The sequence below is a fragment of the Coloeus monedula genome (assembly GCF_965178545.1).
Source record: "Coloeus monedula genome assembly, chromosome: 22".
In the NCBI taxonomy this organism is placed as follows: domain Eukaryota; kingdom Metazoa; phylum Chordata; class Aves; order Passeriformes; family Corvidae; genus Coloeus; species Coloeus monedula.
This window is the reverse complement of record NC_138802.1, coordinates 5,312,241-5,332,622: the sequence shown is the minus strand read 5'-3', so window position 1 is coordinate 5,332,622 and position 20,382 is coordinate 5,312,241. Positions and strand designations below refer to the sequence as shown.

At 49.2% G+C, this 20,382-nt stretch overlaps 1 protein-coding gene across 1 annotated transcript; it reads left to right on the top strand.

The window, feature by feature from the left end:
- Window positions 1-1,259: 1,259 nt before the first annotated feature.
- On the top strand, window positions 1,260-17,687 carry DISP3 (dispatched RND transporter family member 3; the record flags this gene model as incomplete). Its single annotated transcript, XM_082295784.1, has 20 exons — window positions 1,260-2,187; window positions 2,943-3,162; window positions 4,641-4,777; window positions 5,213-5,347; window positions 5,570-5,730; window positions 6,617-6,756; window positions 7,483-7,628; window positions 9,079-9,240; window positions 9,625-9,786; window positions 10,224-10,346; window positions 10,951-11,087; window positions 11,621-11,802; window positions 12,244-12,374; window positions 12,474-12,646; window positions 13,371-13,497; window positions 14,324-14,469; window positions 14,816-14,975; window positions 15,345-15,458; window positions 16,452-16,618; window positions 17,325-17,687. The coding sequence occupies 20 exons, from the start codon at window positions 1,260-1,262 to the stop codon at window positions 17,685-17,687; spliced, it is 4,014 nt and encodes a 1,337-aa protein (XP_082151910.1).
- Window positions 17,688-20,382: the final 2,695 nt, after the last annotated feature.

Here is a 20,382-nt window from a genome sequence, read left to right as displayed (position 1 = left end):
CTGCTTTGCACAACACTCCTCTGCCAGGGAGCATTTTTGTCCCACTGCTTTTCCTCTTGGTCCAGGTTCATGCAGCTCCTAGGCCTTCTGAGGACCTAGAGTTTAAGAGGTACTGGCAATTTATATTTCTGCTGATATAAGGCCTGTTAAAATAGCAACACTGGTTAGAAGCAAAGCTTGTAAATTGTTTCTGGCCTGTGTGTAAATGGCTTTCAACTCCCAGGGTCAGGTAACAAACGGAACCTGTTTGTTCATTCATTCAGTGAGGGGGGACTACTGGCTTTGCTGCCTGGAGCCAGAAAAGGGAGTAACACGTGACACTTACAGGGTCTGGGCTTTGTTCTCAGGGACCACCACCTGTGGATCCCTGGCTTGGGAAGCCACTATGAGACACCCAGGGAAAGTCTGGGAACCTGGGAAACCCCTGCTAAGGAGAGCACCTCCCAGGGATTATCCCTTTCTTTCCTGACCAAGTCTGGGCTGATCAGGGAGGGTTTCCTCTTTCATTCCATGAAAGCAGTAACTGCTTTTTCTTCCTGGTTGTTCTGTGGGAATGGGAAAAATGCACTACTCTTAACAATATCCCGCAGGAGTGGAAGGAAGGCAGGTTGATCAGTCCTTTCCCTTCCCATGCTGCCAGTGGATATCCCTTCAGGGACTAGAGCAGGGTCACAGTGAGTTCTCAGAGGGGGTGGTGTGTGCAAGTGTGTCTGCAGGTGTGGGTGTGTGCATTTCTGGCTCTGTGTGCACACATATGCATGCTTTGTGGGAAAGATGAATACTGCTGTAAATAGCTGGGGGAAATCTATTGTCAGTTCTAAGGAGAGGAAGATACACTCCCTTGCATTTTGTATCTGGTAGCATGAACTATTCCTGGGTGTGAGGACCAGGTTAGCTAATTAAATGTTCCTGCTGCTGCAGTGTGAGCAACATACTATGAATCCCTGCAGTCTCCATGCCTGGTGCTCCTGGAGCCATGCAGAGCCTTCCTCTGCCACAGCACTGGGCTCTGGGACTGTGACTTGAACTTTTTCCTCTCTGGTTCCTCTGCCAGGCAGAGTATGGGATACCTCATGGCAAGGCTGTTGTTTCAGTGGCTGTAGCAAATCTGTGGGGTTTGGAAGGAGTGCCCCTGGGGGAACTGGAGCGTGCCTCCATCCCAGCTCTGCTGCTGGGACTCTGTGGATTCACGGCTGTGCCTGTGACACCACTGCTGGGCCTCGCTGATTGTTCTTCTCTACCTGTGAACAGGTGCTGACATGGACACAGAGGATGACCCATTGTTACAGGATGCCTGGCTAGAGGAGGAAGATGAAGAGGTAGCCTTCAGCTCCCGGAAGAGGCAAGAGGGTGCTCTGTTGTGTGGGAAAAGCCCGTGCAGAGTCAGGCCCCTGTGTGTCACACTGCCTGTGTCTAGCTTCTGGAATATTGTTGGCTGGGTGTTTACCAACCCATACTGTGCTGGTTTCATACTTTTCCTGGGCTGTGCCATCCCTGCTGTGCTTGCTGTTGTCATGTTCCTCCACTACCCAGCCCTGGATATTGACATCTCCTACAACGCTTTTGAGATCCGCAACCATGAGTCCTCACAGCGCTTCGATGCCCTTGCCTTGGCCCTCAAATCCCAGTTTGGGTCATGGGGGAGGAACCGCCGGGATCTGGCTGACTTTACTTCGGAAACCCTGCAGAGACTCATCTTCGAGCAGCTCCAGCAGCTTCACCTCAATGCTTCCCATCTTGGGGTCAGTGCACGGGTCAAACGCAGCCCCCCAGAGGGCAGGATGAGCTCCCTGCAGCCCCAGGCCCACCTGAGCCCAGGAAACCAGACTTCCCGAATCGGGAGAGGAGCCCCGCGCTGGGACTACTCTAGCACTTACATCAGTGCCAACACACAGACACATGCTCACTGGCGCATTGAGCTAATTTTTCTGGCTCGGGGGGACTCTGAGAACAACATCTTTACCACAGAACGCCTGGTCACCATCCATGAGGTTGAGCGCAAGATCATGGACCACCCTCGCTTCCGGGAGTTCTGCTGGAAGCCCCATGAGGTCTTGAAGGACCTGCCCCTGGGTTCTTACTCCTACTGCTCCCCTCCCAGCTCCCTTATGACCTACTTCTTCCCCACTGAGAGAGGAGGGAAGATTTACTATGATGGCATGGGACAAGACCTTGCTGACATCCAAGGTGAGCTGAGGGCTGTGGGCAAGGGCTGGCATGTTCAAGGAATGCCTCTCCTCAGGTTCAGGCAGTCACTGGTGTGCAGCTAAGAGGGGTGACTGCCTTGTATGGAGAGGAAGATGCTGCTGGGCTGTGCCTTGAAGAATCGTCTTTTCTGCACCAGGGCCCCTTTTCAACCCTCCAACTCCAGTCACAGTTCACACAGACCCCCACAGGCAAGTGAGGGGGTGTCATGCATGGTACAGATGTCTTCTACTGACCCTTGTCCCCTGTAGATGACTGTGGTTGACTAGAGCAATGCCACTGCTTGAACAGACGATAGGGATGAGCTTCCCTGCACTACAGAGCAGATTAAAGAGGTCTGTGGGGTGCTCCGGCAGCTTGTGAGTCACCAACTGGAAAGGCTCCTATAAGGAGAGGAGGAGAAAGGCCCTGCCTCCTCCTGCCAGCTCTGTACCCTGTACTGTGCACCTCTAGTAAAACAGAGGCTCTGGGTGGTGACAAAGAAGTGACTCATGAGGAGTCTATGGGTGTGATGTAGCTGTGGGATGCACCCCTTCATCTGTCACAGAACAGAAGCAGGATGTCAGTCTTTGCAATCCAGGTTTCCCTGACCTTCCTTGCTCTCTGGAAGGCAGCTGCAGTCAGCATCATTCTGACAGACAGGATGACTCCCAGTTTCCCTGTGGCAGACTAGACCCTGTGCCTTGCCAAGACAATTAAGCAGGACCTAACAAAAGTGGTGCTGCTTTCTCCTTCAGGGTCCCTGGAGCTGGCCATGACCCACCCCGAATTCTACTGGTATGTGGATGAGGGCTTGTCTGCTGAGAACATGAAGAGCTCCCTGCTGCGGAGTGAGATCCTCTTTGGGGCACCACTGCCGAACTACTACTCGGTGGAGGATCGCTGGGAGGAGCAGCGCCGCAAGTTCCAGAACTTCGTCATCACCTACGTGGCCATGCTGGCCAAGCAGTCCACGAGGTGAGGGTGTGTGCAGGCAGGGCAGGTGGGAGTGCACAAGAGCAGGGAAGGGCAGAGGATGGAACAGACCTTTCAGGGTGCAAAAGCTCTGCCTTGAGGTTCACACCAAGGCAGAAGTGCCTTTTCCACTCTGATAGCCACATTCTATTTGGCCTCACTGGGAAGGCACCAAGCACAGAAGGCTTGGCATGCTAGCTTGGACTACTGGTCAGTCTCGAACAGTGGCCATGGCATAATGCTCCAGACGAAGGAGAAAAAGCATCTCCACTGAAGCTGGGCTCAGGCATGGAGTTGTAAATGAGGGTGGGGAGCATATGGCAGAAAACCACTCATATGCTCCCCTTTAATGCCTCTTCCTACTGCAGCAATATGCCAGAGACACCAATAGAGACAATGAAAGGGGGACAGAGTTTGAATCTAATGCCTGCCTTTCCACTGAGCCCTTGTCTGGCACTGGGTCTTTTTGCTTCCATCTCACAAATCCAGTTCCACTGGCTCAAACAGAGCTTCCTGCTCTGAGTTTGGCCACCACTGGTCTGATGCAGGAGATGAAATGGTCTTTACTCAAGGCCACTCAACTTGTATATCCAATTCTGCTTTTGCTTTTTGTACAGAGAGGTGGGGAGGGGAGTTTCAAGGCAGGATAATTTTCAGGAAATGCAGGCTTTTTTCACCACCAGGTCTGTATGAATTGGTTGAACAGAGTTTTGCTCAGTGCTTGTGAGAGAGAGATGATAAAATAGAGCTAAAAGGGCTAAAAGAGCATCCCAGTACCCTGGTAGCTGACAGAAGGCTTGTGCGTCCCAGTCTCTGTACCTTCTTATACTCCAACTTTCCACTGCCCTAAGTCTCAGTAACTCCCAGAATGAAGGGATGCTGATCTTCAAGAGCAGGTTGGAATGCAGGCAGCCACAGAGCATTCTCAACATTGGGCTGGCAGAGCAGGTTGTGATTATGACAAGCCAAAAGGGAATTGAGGCCAAGGCTCAGTTCCGAAGCTTGGATCCCTGATAGCGTCCTATGGTGCAGCATTATTGTAGTCCTGGTTAAATTATGTTGGATTATTTCTGCTCTGTGCCTGCTTCCAGAGGCAGAAGCTGGTAAATCATGTGGTTTCTGATAAGCTCTCACTCTGCCTGCATCTGCTGTACTAATCTAATAAGCAGTGATTAGGATTCCAGATGGAATTGGCTTTGAAGGCTTCTGGAATTGTCTATTAGTGACTAAGACCCACCGTGCACTGGAGGAACTTTAGAAATATTAGACCTGCTCTTTATTTTTCTCCTTCCCTGTGTGAATTTCACCTCCAGGAGCAACTTTGTTCAACCTGCTCTCACTGCTCTGTTTTCTCAGAGAACTGCCAGGTTATTAGAACAGTGACCTCCTTTTGCTCTGGAGGAGATACTGTGCTTTAAACCACCTGGCTCTCCTCCTTTTGCACTCAATTATTCCTCTTCTTTCATATCTTCCCACCCTAGCAAAGTCCAGGTGCTGTACGGAGGGACAGATTTGTTTGACTATGAAGTGAGGAGGACTTTCAACAATGACATGTTGCTGGCCTTCATCAGCAGTAGCTGCATAGCTGTCTTGGTCTACATCCTCACCTCCTGCTCAGGTAGGCTGGAATCACAGCTACCCTGCTCTAACACAAATCCAAATGTGCCGTGTCTCTCTCTGTCTGTGCAAGCCTGGAGAGAGACTCTGATGCCCTGGCACCAGTGTGGCTGTGCGGCACAGCAGCATGCAGAAGCCATGCAAGCCAGTCTGATTGTCCAGAGCAGAGATTTGTGGGGAGGGTGAGGGAAGACTCACAGGAGATCAGGAATAAGATGCAAATTCCCATCTTGCTAACACTGGCATAAATCTGATGTAATTTTTTGCATGAGCCTCATGGGAAAGAGTCTGCAAGCAGTAGTCCTGCAGCCCTGAACTGTTCTCTGTCACCAACACACTCATGGGAACCAGTATCCTAACAGAACAGGTGGGAGGTGTCTGTTCTCCTGAGGTTGGCCAGAGATACTATTTTTTCCATGTTTCTTTTCTGCTGTAGTGTTCCTGTCATTCTTTGGCATTGCCAGCATTGGGCTAAGCTGCCTGGTGGCTCTGTTCCTGTACCACGTTGTATTTGGGATCCAGTATCTGGGTATACTCAATGGTGTGGCTGCCTTTGTCATCGTGGGGATTGGTAAGCTCATCTTTACTCAAAGCCTACCTGTGCTGCCTTGCCCTGCCTTCTGTCTGCAGGAGAGAAGAAGGTGATGGTGGCAAATGCAGACTGAATTTTCAGGCCCTTTTCCATTACTTGTAAGTGTAATATTTGCAGATCAAATGTCAAGGAGGAAATCAGATTTTTAGCAGGTGTCACTTCTGTGAGCAGAGTATCAATATCTCTGCTGTCTTTTTCCAGGGGTTGATGACGTCTTTGTTTTCATCAATACCTACCGCCAAGCTACCCACCTCAAGGACCTGCGACTGCGCATGATCCACACTATCCAGACAGCAGGGAAGGCCACCTTCTTCACCTCCCTGACCACAGCTGCAGCATATGCTGCCAACATCTTCTCTCAGGTACCCTGCACCTTTGGGATTTGGGGTTTCCATTTCTGCCAAATGGCCTAGTAGATCAGGAACCTGCCAACACCATCTGTCCTCTCCTTCAGCACAGTGGGCTGCCAGACCTGCTTCTTACAGGGCTGTCTCTTACCTGCTGTAAGGCAGTGGATTATCCAAGGAAATGCTTCTGTGCCACTGATCAAACAGCATCCAGTGGCCACCAGGCTCTGTCTCAGTGCTTTACCTACCAGGCTTGCTGATTATCATGTGAAAAATGAGGTTCACTCTTAGTAAAATTTTAAGGAAAGTTTAATAAAAGGGACAATTAGGAGACAATAGCAGAAAGGGTATTACGGCCGGGTGTTTTGGCAGAGCCAAAGGCACACCTCTGCATCCAAAAGATCGTCTTTAAAAGTACATCTCTTATTGCATATTCATCACAATCATGCATGAGTCATAAATTCTTTGGAGTTTCTGTGTATCATCCCATCAGCCTTATCTTCCTTCTTGGCTCCATTCTGTCTCTGCTCCCTCCATAAATTTTTCTCTCTGGTTTCGGGTCTTCTTCGTTCTCTGATAAGATACTCCAGGAATGTGAAGGCTTTCTCTGCCTATCTTTTCTAAATTGACTACATAAACAATAGAGATTCTATATCATGTATTGCAGAACCTAGGTAAAGTTTTTCTAACATTAAGGAACATGAAAAAACCAACATCACAATACATTCATAACAATTATGTAACATGCGAAAAGCCAACATCACAATACATTCATAACAATCATGACTGAGGTCAGCGTGTGCTATTCTCAGGTTCCACCAGATATTTCTTCCTTGCCTGCTGTCTCTCCAGCAATCCTGCCGCAGTTGATCCCAATCTCATGTTCTCTCTCTTCATGTAGATCCCAGCTGTGCATGACTTTGGACTCTTCATGTCACTGATTGTGTCCTGCTGCTGGGTAGCTGTGCTCTTCACCATGCCAGCTGCTCTTGGAATATGGACCCTTTATGTGTCCCCGTTAGAGAGCTCCTGCCAAGCCAGGTGAGCCCTGGAGCCTGTGGGTGGGAAGTTGTGGAATTTGCAGTCAAGGAGGTATGCAAATTCCTTCCCTGTCATCTCAGTTTATCCTCATTCCCCTCAGGCAGCTTGGCTTTGGCTCTGACAGAAGGGAAATTTAAGTTCTACCATTCCAGATTGGAGCAAAATGGAAGGGTCAAGTCCCAGTCTCATTCTCTCTGGTGTATGCACAGGTGTCTTCCATGAGCCAGACTCTGCAATGTCAGTCAATCCTCTCGGTTGAATCCTATGGAGTATTGGACCATTTGTTTCCTCGGAGCACTTAATGCACAGCTAAATCTTCAAGCAGTGGAGACACAAGCCCTGCATCACAAACAGATCACCATTGCTCCCTCCTGTGAGCACAAGCAGGACATGGAGATTTGTGTTTGAAAGTCAGCACGTTTCCTCTTCCCCTTCTCCTTAGCACTGCAGACGACCTGGCCTGATTTTATTCATCAGCAGGGAGACGAACTGCTGAAACTCCCGTCACTCAGCACCCGGTGTCCATGGCTCAGCCCTGCTCTGTGTATCCAGCCCAGCCCTTGTCCTCTCACCACTTAGAAATGGAATTTGCTCATGGCAGTGCCTGTCGTCTTTCCAAGTAGTTGGAGCAGATTGTGGCTGTGCTCCTTGCCACTGAAGGAGCCCACTTCACAGGGTATGTGGCTTAAAACTCTTGCCTTTGTCTCCTTTCCTGCTTCGATCCAGCTGCAGTCAGAAGTGTACCAAAAAGAATGCCTTGCACCTAGCTGAAGATCTCTTCATTGCCTCAGAGGCCACCTCCAGAGCAGGCAGAGAGACCCTTCCCTACCTTGATGATGACATCCCACTCCTCAGCGTTGAGGATGAGCCTGGTATGTGTCTGCTGTGTGGTGCCTTTAGGGGGATCACACTGCCCTCTTCATCCTGCAGTTCTCCCTACCCCTGACACTGATCCTTGCCTCAGTTCCCTGAATTTTAAGTTGGAGATGGTGCCATCATGGGAGGTTGTAAGAGTCAGAATTCAGTATTTGTTGTAACTTTCCTTCGAGATCTTCAGTGGGTGTCAATGCATGCTTTCTGACTACTTTGCTGATTCTCTTGGGTCCACCATGGTCTGCTTTCTGTCTGGAATCACTGATTGTGACATGGATGTAGCCATGAAACATCTAATCCATAATGCCAGGACAGCTCACCTTGGAGTAAAGTTTTCCCCTCTTCCCTGCCATTTGGAGCACTGCATTTGGGAAGCAGGAGAAAGAACACTGTTGTTCTCCAGCATCAGCCCCCTACAGCAGCTCCTCCATCATGGTATGAAGAGGGCAGTGACTTGCCTGAGATCACATAAGCAATCTAGAAAAAAAGCCCAGAAATTCCCTATCTCTTGTTAGCAGGAGATAATCCTTCCAGCCCTGATCCCAAGAAAAAGGTGCTCACAGGGTCATGCTCTCTTGTACTTGGCTTTTAAAACTTGCTGGAATTTCTTCCTTTTAAAATCCCCAACAGGAGTGGTCTGGGCAGTGAGTATCTTTCAGGCCTAGAAGCAAACTGGAACTGGAGGTAACTGAATCAATTCCATGGCATGTGCAGAGCCCTTGCTGCAGGGAAGGCTCTGAGATGCCTTTGACAAGCAGGTAGAGATGCTCTGGCTCTGTGCTTCAAGAGTTCTCCTTCGTATGCCAGAGCTACATGCAGTGCTGATGTATGGAAATAATCCCTCCCTTCCCTGCAAACAGCAGGATGTTTTCCTCCAGGGTCCCTGGGATCAGGGAACTATAAAGAAGCAAAGCAGCTTGTTCCAGTCAGTGACCAAGTGTGGTTTGTAGGTTGGCTGTACAGTGTGCCGGGCATGCTTCATCCCACTACAGCAAGTGCCCACTTCTCACACACAGAGAAGGGGGCAGTTCCCTTTGGCATCCCTGATCTGGAGAGAAGAGAATCAGGGAGGAGCCAGGCTGCAGTCAGGAAGAAGTCAGCTGTGTATAATTAGCAGTAAGACATATTTGGTGGGACAGGGACAAATTCTGCTTGGCCCAAGAAGCATGCAGTGGACAGTGTTTGTGGGGTTTGGTAGAGGAAGGAATAGCCTGAAGTATAGATTTCGACTGAGCTATTGATTTACAAGTGTAGCTGTTGCATGGCAGTGACTTGACAAAGATGCTTCTTATAACATCCTGTGAGTCACTGCCTCTGCCGGGGTCTTACTCCATCTCTTTAGCTTGAGTGAGTTGTGCAGCACCTTGCAGAAGATTTGATAAAAGAGAGCAGAGAGCTCTAAGAGACACTCAAGACACTGAGACTGCTTTTGATTTCTCTCTATTCTAGTCTCCCTGGAAATAGGGGATGTCCCCTTGGTGTCTGTGATGCCAGAAAATCTGCAGCTCTCTGCAGAGAAGAGCAACCGGGATCACTTGATAACTCATCTGCAGGAGCTGCTGGAACACTGGGTGCTGTGGTCTGCAGTGAAGAGCAGATGGGTGATCATGGGTAAGGAAGGAGGCGGGTATTGCATCTACATGGATTTTAGAGGGTTTGACATTTCAATCAGTCTTCAAGCCTTGATTATTAGTGACAAGAGGTGGGAAAAGGGACATGGTAAATGGTTTCTAACACAGTGGAAGAGTGCTCCCAGAACAGTCAGTCCCTAAGGGACTTTTCCCCTTCTTCTCACTCAGATCTAAAGTGGCAAATCCTGATAGAATTTTTTCCAGGCATGGGCTTATTACAAGAAAGCCCAGATGCCAGTGTGCTTTAGTGGCTGTTCTTTTTCCAGCTGAAAATACCATCTTTCTACCACATGCCTACTCTCTGAGTATGTTTGAAGTGTGAAGTGCATTAAGGTCCCACACTTACCCAGGTTTCTCCTTGCAGGGCTCTTTCTCCTTGTTTTGCTCCTGTCTATATTCTTTGCTAGCCACCTCCATCCAGCTAGCCGTGCTCCAGTCTTGTTCCGGCCAGACACAAACATCCAGGTGCTACTGGACCTGAAATACAACCTGAGTGCTGAAGGCATCTCTTGCATTACCTGCTCAGGTGAGAATGCTGGTCCCCAAACCATGGTGGGTGCAGCCCAGCCTGGCCTAAGCCCTGGACTGGAGGAGCTGAAATGTGAGGCAGACACCTACAATGTTCAAATATCGCATTGGACATTGGATGGACCCTGTGGAAAGGAGGCACACATTGGGAGCGGGATGGTTGAATTGCCTGTAGGAGTGGAGTATTTAGAAAAGTATTTCCTGCTTTAGCCATGAACTGTTTATTTCTTCTGTAGCAATCCCTTCATAGACTATGAAAACTGACTACTTTTACTCATAAGTGCTGGTCTCATGTCAGTGCCCAGCTGAGGGTCTGTGGCACTGTGTTGCCTGCTTAGGGTTTGGTGTTCAGCAGCAGTCTGTGGTGTGTACAGGGCTGGTAGGTCTTTTCTCATGCTGTTCACTCTTTCCTCCCTGACTAACCTCGTGGGACAGGTTTGTTTCAGGAAAAGCCCCACAGTTTGCAGAACAACATCCGAACTTCCATGGAAAAAAAGAAGAGGGGCTCAGGGTCACCTTGGGGAAGCAAAGGCAGCATGGGTGATACAGGGCAGCAAGGTGAGTGGGGCATGATGACTCCGACCACATTTGGGGCCAGGGCCCAAGGATCCACTGGGGTAGAAACTAAACCACATGCTCTCTGAATAGCTGATGGGGAATAATTCTCTTCAGAGCCTGCCCCACTGAGCCCTAGGTTGGTGCTGGATGTATGGAGCATCTTCAAAATCCCCCTTTTCCTAATACCTACTGCTCTCTAGGACATAGTCCTATAACCCAGGGGGCAGTACAGTCTAGTGTCATATCCCTCTGATCTGAGTACAGGGCTAGGAACTCCAAGCTTTCACATCCCACTCCTGTTCACAACCTTGTTGGCAAGTCATGAGGAGAGTAAATTCAGCCTGTTTGCAGGGGATTTTGAGGATAAAACAGTTATTGGGCCATATCCCAAGACAGCATGAATTAATAAGCTATCAGGAATTACTGCACCTCAGGATATATTTGTGATAGCCTTTGAAAGGTGTGCTGTGCTGCCAGAAGACAGAAGCTGTGCCTGCTGTCCCAGAGCAGACAGCAGACCAGAACCCTCCTTTGCTCTGTCCATGTCAGTAGGATTTACTGATTGAGAAGTACCACCAAACCTCATGCCCTCTGTTTTCTTCAGAGCTCCAGGGGACTGTGTATATCTCCAAGTCCAAGAGCAAGGGAAGACCAGCCATCTATAGATTCTCACTCAATGCCAGTGTCCCTGCACCCTGGCAGATGGTGTCACCGGGAGACGGGGAGGTGCCTTCATTCCAGGTAAGTCAGTCCAGGATGTTGGACCCCCCTAGCAAGAGTGCAGCACTCAGCAGGTGAGCACGAGAGCCTCCTCCTGTCTCTCCATCGGGTCCTATGTAGCCCTGGGTGACATTTTCAGGGCACTGTAGTAGGGTAGTTAACACAGAAGGCATTGTGCTCGCCATCATCCAGGATGATACCCTGGACTGCCACAAGACTTCACCTGTTGCCATTGTGAGGTGACTGTCAGCGATGGGAGCAGAACTGTGGGTGTCACTAGAGCAGATGTCCCTCACCCCAGGCAGAGCAGCCACCATTCAGCCTAGGCCACTGGGAATGGGGGTGCTAAGGGGCCCTTCACACATGGGGGAAGGGTGCCCTTCACACACATTGCTGGGAAGGGGCAGGCTGGGGGCTGGCTGGGGCTATGCCCGCAGTGCTCATTCTGTGTGGCTGTGCCAACGCTCAGGGAGGAGGGGAGAGTGTGATACTAATGTGCAACAGACTGCAACCCTGTGGAGTTAAGTGTCTGTTTTCATTAATCCATTGCTTAGGTGTATAGAGTGCCTTTCGGTAACTTCACCAGGAAGCTGACAGCTTGTGTGTCCACAGTAGGGCTGCTTAAGCAGATGAGCCCCAGGAAGTGGATGATGACCACCTTGTCCTGCGACACCAAGAAGGGCTGGAAGTTCGACTTCAGTTTCTACGTGGCCTCCAAGGAGCAGCAGCGAACACGGTAACCTTCCAAAACCCCCTCAGGACAAGGCAGCAGAAACAGCACAGCTGAGAGGCTGATGGGAGATGCTTAATGGCCAGTGCTAGTCCTGCTCTCAATCAGTCACATCCATGGCCCTAGAATTTGCTTTGCTGCATATATGCCCCATCTCTGCAGTCACTTTGCAGGCCTATAGCATCATTAACATGCCAAAGGCTTGAGAGACTGTGACTGGGGGCTTCTTTAGGTGTCAGAAAGACATTGCTGATCTGGTTCTTGCCCTTACCCACCTGAACTAAGGGACTGAATGGGTAGCACAGAATATGCAGTGGCTAGGGATACAGGTCTGCAGATGTTCACCTTTCCCTTCTGTCCCTGCAAATGTCTGTTTCCATGTAATACTTTGGACGCTTCATCTTCTCTACCTCTGGTCCCCCATAACAAACTTTCTTTGCTGCACAGGAAACTGTATTTTGCCCAGTCGCACAAGCCCCCTTACCACGGTCGAGTGTGTGTTGCACCTCCAGGCTGTCTGCTCAGCTCTAGCCCAGACGGACCCAACAAAGGCATCCTGTATGTTCCCAGTGAAAAAGGTAAGCTGATGAGGCCCTGTTCAAACATGCCAAGGTCCAGAGAATCAGACCTTTTTTGCCATCTAATGTAACCAACCTTTATTCTGTATTTGACAACAGCACCCAAAGCAAAGCTGTCGGCCACATCTGGATTTAATCCATGCATGAACACAGGCTGTGGGAAGCCAGCAGTGCGGCCGCTGGTAGACACTGGAGCCATGGTGTTTGTAGTGTTTGGAATCAGAGGCGTTAATCGCACAAGACGCCCAGACAACCACGTCATTGGAGACATGGTACACGTAGTCTGGCATGCTGGCCAGGCATGCTCGGGGCTGGCGAGTGAGGGACAGGCTCTCTGGATGGTGTTTAGTTAATATCCACAGCCAAAGGTGGTCCAGCAGTCTGGACAGATGGAAGGGCAGAGGTGGTAGCATTGTGATGAGCCAGTACAGTTCTGTTTTAGCAAATTGACAAAATAATGGAGATCAGGAAGTCCTTACTGAAAAAAACATGTCAGACTTTTCAGAAAATCCCTCTGAGTGCAATATATAACTTTCTAATTTTGAGTCTAAATCTGGCTTTCTCGAGGATTTTAGAAACAAACCCATCTTGAGCTCAGTACAAAACTCACTACAAATTCAAGACTGAGGGAACTGATATTTTTCTATAATATATATCTTGTTATGAAGTATTAACAAAAAATAAAAATTGATTACTCTAGGGAAAGGTTACTACATGTGACTTTTCTAGAAACAGTTTATCTCTCAGATCCGATACCTTGACACATGACAATCTTTCTCTAGAAAAAATTATGCTTAGCTTGGCTGATGCACTTCAGCGTTCTGCTGTTCTTCCTGCCTTGTGATTTGGGGGTACTGTGCAGAATCAGCCTTTGCCTGTTTGCTCTGAAGGGACAGTGAGAAATGCAGGCGGTGGAGCGGGCAGGAGGCTGCAGTGCCAGTTGCTGTGTGTATGTCTCATGTGTGGTGCTCTTGTCATTGTGTCTCCTTGTGAAAGGGCAGCGTTATCTACGATGACAGCTTTGACCTCTTCAAAGAGATTGGCAACCTGTGCCACCTCTGCAAAGCCATTGCCAGCAACTCTGAGCTGGTGAAGCCTGGAGGGGCTCAGTGCCTGCCCTCGGGTAGGTTAGACTAACTCCTCTGCAGCCCTACCTGTGCTTGCTTGGGCTGGGGTCCTCAACAGCAAACCAGAAAGGGTGACTGCTTCTTGCTGTCTCCTTTTCTTCCCAAGGCAGCTTGACCCTTCTAGAACATGTCATTGGTTGTGCTTTTTGGGACAGAAAGAAAGAAAAATGGTCTCTTTAATGCCAAAGACACTGGGTATATTCTTTGGGATTTAATCCAGAAGGATAAGAACAGAATTGTATTTGTTCTTCCCAGTCATGGATATTGCTTGAGATACAATCTTTTGATTCAGTAGATATCTTCTTAGTAGCTCCTGAATAACGATGAAATCACACCTGATCTCATTGCAGTGAGGCTTCTCACTGTCTCTTTGGCTTTGCATACCTGACCAGTGACCGTCTCTCCCAACTTCAGAGGTCACAAAGTTGTGGAGCTGAACCTAGGAAGTGTATATTGGCTTCAGGCCAAAAGCCAGTTTCATGCCTGGAGCAAATCCCTGCGAGGCCAGGCAGACACCCTTAGCACTTGCTCTCTGTGGTGCTTCCTGACAACTGGGGACAAACAGCAGTGGCAGTGTTCTGTCCTATGCTGATGGCACAGAGTGTCCTTTCAAGCTACAGCAGCTGAGAGATGTGATGCCGAGACCTCAAAGACTTTGGCAAACCAGAATGGCAGGGGGAAGCAGCTGCTGACAAATGGGGCCTGCTACTCTCTTGAGGCTCCCATTTTGGGTTGCTGGTTGAGGTTTTTTTAATTCCCTTGCTCCAGTGTGCTTCCTTTCCCTGTTCTGCCCTCCATCCCTTGCTCTTTCTTTCTCTTCAGGTTACAGCATCTCCTCCTTTCTGCAGATGTTGCACCCCGAGTGCAAGAATATCCCTGAGCCAAACCTGCTGCCTGGACAGCTCTCTCATGGGGCAGTGGGGGTGAAGGATGGGAAGGTGCAGTGGATCTCCATGGCCTTCGAATCGGTGAGCATATGGCATCACCTAGTGACATTGCCATTCTGGTGGCGGTTTCATCTTGTGACTTCTGGAGGTTTAGCTCTGCTCTTTCTGCACTGGCCACTTTCACTTGCAGCCATAATTTAGTGTTTATTAGCATTTGTTGCAGACAGATGCCTACACTCACAAGTTGGTAGAAGTGGCTGCTTACACCACAATTAGCTCAGGCAAAAAGCTGGTGGCAGATTTGCCCAAATGCCACTGCCAGTTCTACCTGGCACTGCCCTTTGAGCTAGCTTGTTCTGCCCTTTCCCTTGCCATGCACACCCTGCCCAAAGAGCAGGATACAAGTGATGTGTTTGTCTTGTTACAGACAACCTACAAGGGGAAATCATCCTTCCAGACATATGCTGACTATCTGAAATGGGAGACATTCCTGCAGCAGCAACTCCAACTCTTCCCAGAGGGCTCTGCTCTCCGGCATGGTTTCCAGACCTGTGAGCACTGGAAGCAGATTTTCATGGAGATAATAGGCAAGTGACTGCCGTGTTTCTCTTCGTGCTCTCTGATACATCTCCACAGCACACTCCATCCTGTATGGTGGGCATGGGTTATATCTGCAGTCCCTTGCCATTGCTGTGCAAATTCCTAAAGCCTGTTCCTGCCCTAAGCAATGTGTATTGTCAAAATTAGGCAAACCCCAAGGAAATAGGTAAGGGAAAGGACTCAGCCTTGCTGATGCTAGATTCAAGAAACCTATCACCTTCTTTCCACTGTCATCGTCCCTTCTCATTTTCCCCAGCGTGAGTCCCTGCCTGCCTTGTTGCCAGCAGGAACATGGTACCTTTCTCACCCCAGCTGTCACCTTCCAGGATTCAAATCAGCTGGCTGTTTTCTTCCAGGAGTGCAGAGTGCCCTGTATGGTCTTGTCCTCTCGCTGGTCATCTGTGTGGCTGCCGTGGCAGTGTTCACCACACACATCCTCCTCCTGCTGCCAGTGCTGCTCAGCATCTTAGGTAAAAACACCAATTCCAATGTGTCAGGCTTTCACTTTTCCTGAAATTGGTGGATTGTGGCACTGCTGAGTCTCTGGTGATTTGAACTGAATTGCCCATCTTCTGTGTAAAACCCTTTTGGCTTTCCAGGAGCCCGTCCTGGAGAACAGACTAGCTAAGTGATCAGAAGAAACTCTCAACAAATGCCCAGGAACCTCATTGGGAAAGTAGATTTGTGTGTCTAATTCCCAGTGTGTTTTATCTACACAATCCCTTCTATTTGTTTAAATAAGGGGTTTAGCTACACAAATGCCATCCCTACCTGTTATGTGTAATAATGTGATTAAAGTCCCACATGCTCTGAATAACAATTGCATTACTTTCCAAGAACCTGCACCATGGCTGCTGTTTCCAAGCAGTGGGAGATGTTAAAAGCTGAGTATTTTAGCAGTTTTTTAGTATTCGAAGCAAATTTTAAATAGTTTCCTCTCCCTGGCTGGTGATTTGATGATATTGTGCTCTAAGTGTGTTGCTAAACTTCTCAGTTTAAAAATCAAATCTATCATTTTGAAACCACTAATTCTCCCACATATGACTCAAAAACTAACAGTACTCTTGACTTCTAAAAAGTGTGCTCAGCCTCTGTGTAACTTCAGCAAGCAAAACAACAGGCTCACTTCCTTGTGGTGCTTGTGTGCACACATGGACATTTGTCTGGGCTTGGATTCATATAGCAAGAGTTAGTCTAGATTGACATCAGTCTGTCAGTTTGCCTGATATTTAACTAGGTGTTCCACTGGCCCCAGCAGGTCTGATCACCTTATGGAATGGTCCCTGTGCTAAGGGAAGGCAAAGGAAGTGTTTTTCTCTGTGGCAAGGGGAGTGTGTACAGGACTCAGGCTGGCTGGCAGCGGGGCATGATCCCAAACTCCCCAGGGACTGACTTGTATCAGTAGGCTTGGACAGCAGTCCCAGAGTCCTTTACATTTGTCTGACAACACCTTCCTCACACAGGGGTTGTCTGCCTTGTGGTGACCATCATGTACTGGTCTGGCTGGGAAATGGGAGCTGTGGAAGCCATTTCCCTCTCCATCCTCGTTGGCTCCTCTGTTGATTACTGCGTGCACTTGGTGGAGGGCTACCTGCTGGCAGGGGAGAACCTGCCACTCCACCAGGCAGAGGTGAGCTCTGTTCTTCCTACAGCCTTGCATTCATTCCTCTTGTGCCCTCCCATGCCACTCAACTGTGATGCAGGATGCACGATAGGCAAGGGGGCATGTGTCCTGGCACCCTCAGAGCATCCCTGGGATATGGTAGTTGCTGCTTCCAGCTGACTGCTCAGACTGTGAGCTTGTGTACCTGAGTACAGTAAACTCAGATGGGGGTCCAACCCACGTGGTTGTCCCTTTCTTGCTGGCCACAGCTGTGCCAAAGCAACACCTTTTCACATTCAAGTGAAGACAGTCTGTGCTGGAACAGCTCCATACTAATTGTGTAACCTCTGAAAATTGCTTTGCTGGACGTCCAGCTCATCTCTGGGCTTGTTAACATCTTTTGTCTCGTTGGGAAGATGGAGACCACAAAAGCCTGGGATCTCTGTTGCCAGGTGTAGTGTCTGCCTGCAGTGCCTGTGTTGTGTAGGCCCAGCAATCAGTCTGATATGGTGGAAAGGAGGCACAAAATCCAGCAGCCTTTGCCTCTGCTGGGTTTTAACCCTATGGCTCTTGGCTCAGTGTTCTCAGAGTCTGCATGAACTGTTTGAGATGCACTCAGGCAGCCTCTTCGTCCTGGACAGGGATTCTGTGAGCTAAGCCACCCTCTCAAAGCCTTAAGTATCAGTGTAGCTCCATGTGCCGGTTCTGCTAACACTGCTGTTCTTTCCACCAGGATCCCACAGTGTGCCGACAGTGGAGGACAATGGAAGCAGTCCGGCATGTGGGTGTGGCAATCGTCTCGAGTGCTGTTACCACCATGATCGCCACTGTCCCACTGTTCTTTTGCATCATTGCCCCCTTCGCTAAGTTTGGGAAGATCGTGGCCCTCAACACGGGAGTCTCCATCCTGTACACGTTAACTGTGAGCACAGCCCTGCTGAGCATCATGGGGCCTGGCACCTTCATCCGCAGCAGGACTTCCTGCCTCAAGGCTGTGCTGGGAGTGCTCCTGACTGGCCTGCTGGGTCTCTGCATCTGCCTTGCCCTGCTGAAGAGCGGATATAAGATCCCCCTCCCCAACGGGACAGCCCTGTAGACCCCAGGCCAAGAGCCACATGCTCTGTCCTCTTGCTCCCTTTCTTTTTTCTTTTCTTTTCTTTTTAAAGAATATTTTTTGTAAGAAAAAAAGAGGAAAAAAAGTCCCTTTTTTCCAGAAGTTTTTCAAATCCAGATGCACTTTATTTTCTACTGGTTTTTGCTCTAAACTTGTATTTATTTTGGGTAGTGATGGATGGATGATGGACGGTGAGGGCTGCCCAGGGAATACCTCAGCCCGTGAGTAGGAGGGGAGGAGGTTTCCTTCTCTCAATTTTCTTTCTGCTTTTCTTTGTTTCTTTTCTTGTTCTTCTAATTTATTTTTAACAAACAGGGCTTTCTGGAATCACGAAGCTAAAAGGAGAGAATTTGGGAAGGCCATCTGCTCCTTTCAAAAACCCTTCCCTCTGTCCTTCCTCTCCACTTGTCCAGGGTCAGCATTGCAATGATGACTCTTGAGGCGATATCCTACTCCCACACCAAGCCTGTGCTTCATTACTTTAGCCTTCAAGAACAGCAGTGAGCTGTTGGACAGGCCTGGAGAACAGTGTTGTCTGGATCCCTTTGGCAGGCCCTGTATCCAAGCCAGACCAGCAGTGAGCTTGCTGCATGGGAGCTCTTATGGGTGTCATTTTGAGATCCAAACTAGAGCTGTTGGGTGGCACCACCCGCAGTGACCTGCTTTCATCATTCAGGCAGGGCACTGGGACACGTGGCTTTCCCCTTCTTTCTGGAGGGACAGTGCACCTTTTACTGGGATCTCATGTGTCTGTGAACAGCCATCAGGAAGCAGATGGTGCCCTCAGCAGCCTGCCCTCCTCTCCCTCATCTCAGTAGTGAGGTCAAGGCAGTTTCAATGCCCAGTCCCCCTGGTCACCTCACCAGTCACTGCCTCTGCTCTTCCTGGTGGAGAGAAAACAGAGAGCCCTGAGAGCCCTGCAGAGGTCTTTGGCCATAATGGTCAGCTCTTAGCCTGAGGACAAGGTAACCCCTGGGGCTAGGTAGAGCCCATACCTGGTGGTATACACAGGATCCTCTGTGGCAGCTCAGAGACACCCTCCTGTGTGGACACCTGAGTGCAGCAGAGCTGCAGCTGCTGTCTGCTCTGAGCAGATGGTTTATATTAAAGTAAAATGAAATTGCAAACTGGTGCCATTAACAAGTACATTTTAAGCACCACTGATTCTATCATATTTTTTAAATTGAAATAGCTAAGTGTACATTGATACACAGCACATCTGATCCTTAGCAGAAGGGGAGGGTCAGGCCCCCTGGGAGATTGGTTAACCACTATTTACAAGGGTGCCAATAGAGTAATGTGGCCAGGAAGCAGCCTGACTCCATTTCTTTGCAGATTCCATGTCCTGGTGGCTTTGTGTTATCTGTCTGGATCAACCTCTCTTTTTAAGATGAAAATTCCAGGAAGCCCAACCTAATTGCCAGCCAAGTTGTGGAGCCTGTGCTGCTGGGAGACCGAGCTGTTTCTATGTGGCTCAGTGCATCCGTGCTCTGATCCCTGCCAGTCTTACACCTTCACATTGTGTCATGCCTGTGAAACTGGATCAAATATTTGTTTCTAAAGTAGCTTCCCCAAGGTGTCCCCAAGGTTCCCCAAGCTGGAGAGAGGAGTTATTATTTTCAGGAGGGCTCCAGAGCAATCCTGCTGCAGGCAGTGAGGGTCGTGAGAACGCGAGTAGAGCAGACCTGGTTTCTCCTTGCTATTCCATGGTGCAGCTGAATTACCCCTTTCTGCAAAGTGTTAAATGTTTCTTGGCACCTACCTCTAATCTGCACTAGCTCCTTCATAATGAACCCTGTGCCCATGAATAAATGGTTCTGGAAAGGATTTTTGACTATCCTTAAGCTGTGCTGCTTTGATGGCTGCTGTGCGCAGTTCAGCACCATCCTTGATCTGTAAGCCATGCTGTTCCCCGTGTCTGTGCTCCAGACTTAACTCTTGGTGGTGCCCTGAGTAGTCCTAGGTGGCAGTGACTGGAGAGGGCGAGAGTGCTGATGATATACAGCCCCATGGGACCTGTATGGCTATGCAGGTGCTGCAGGGGAGGGCAAGGTATCCCTAGTGCTGTGGCCGAGGATGCTCTGACTGGTGGCTTGATTTGAACTTAACAAACACTTCAAACCCCTTTTGGGTGATTAAAGCTGATGGATATTTCCAGGTCACCAGACAAGAGAATAAGGTGCTGAGGGCACCCTTAGAGGAAGGTCCTCCTATAAGTATGAAGAAACCTTTAAAGGCCTCTAAGAAAAGGCACAGGAGTGCTTTGAATCCTGCAAAGTTGAAAGCCTATGTAAGCCCCTGGTATCCTATGTTTGTGCTCACTATAAAGAGGCTACATCAACCCCTCACCTCCAGTGTGATTCTGGACACGCCATGCTGGGAACACTCATTCAGCTGCTGAGGGGAGGCAAAGATTAATTTCAAAGTAGAGGGAAACCTTTTATGTCTCTTGGGTATGATCTGGCAGTGTCTGATCTGCAGACAAAAATAACAAGAGTTCTGGGCACCTGACAGGATTCATGCTGTTTTCTGGAGCAGGAAGGGAGAAGGACAAGCTATCATTTTCCCCCCTCCTCTCCAGCCAGCCCAGGCTTCCTCATTGCAGAAGGACTAGCTGGCACTAGCAGGAGCAGGGCATCACCTTGCGTTTTGTTGCCCAAAGTGATACTGGGAATGC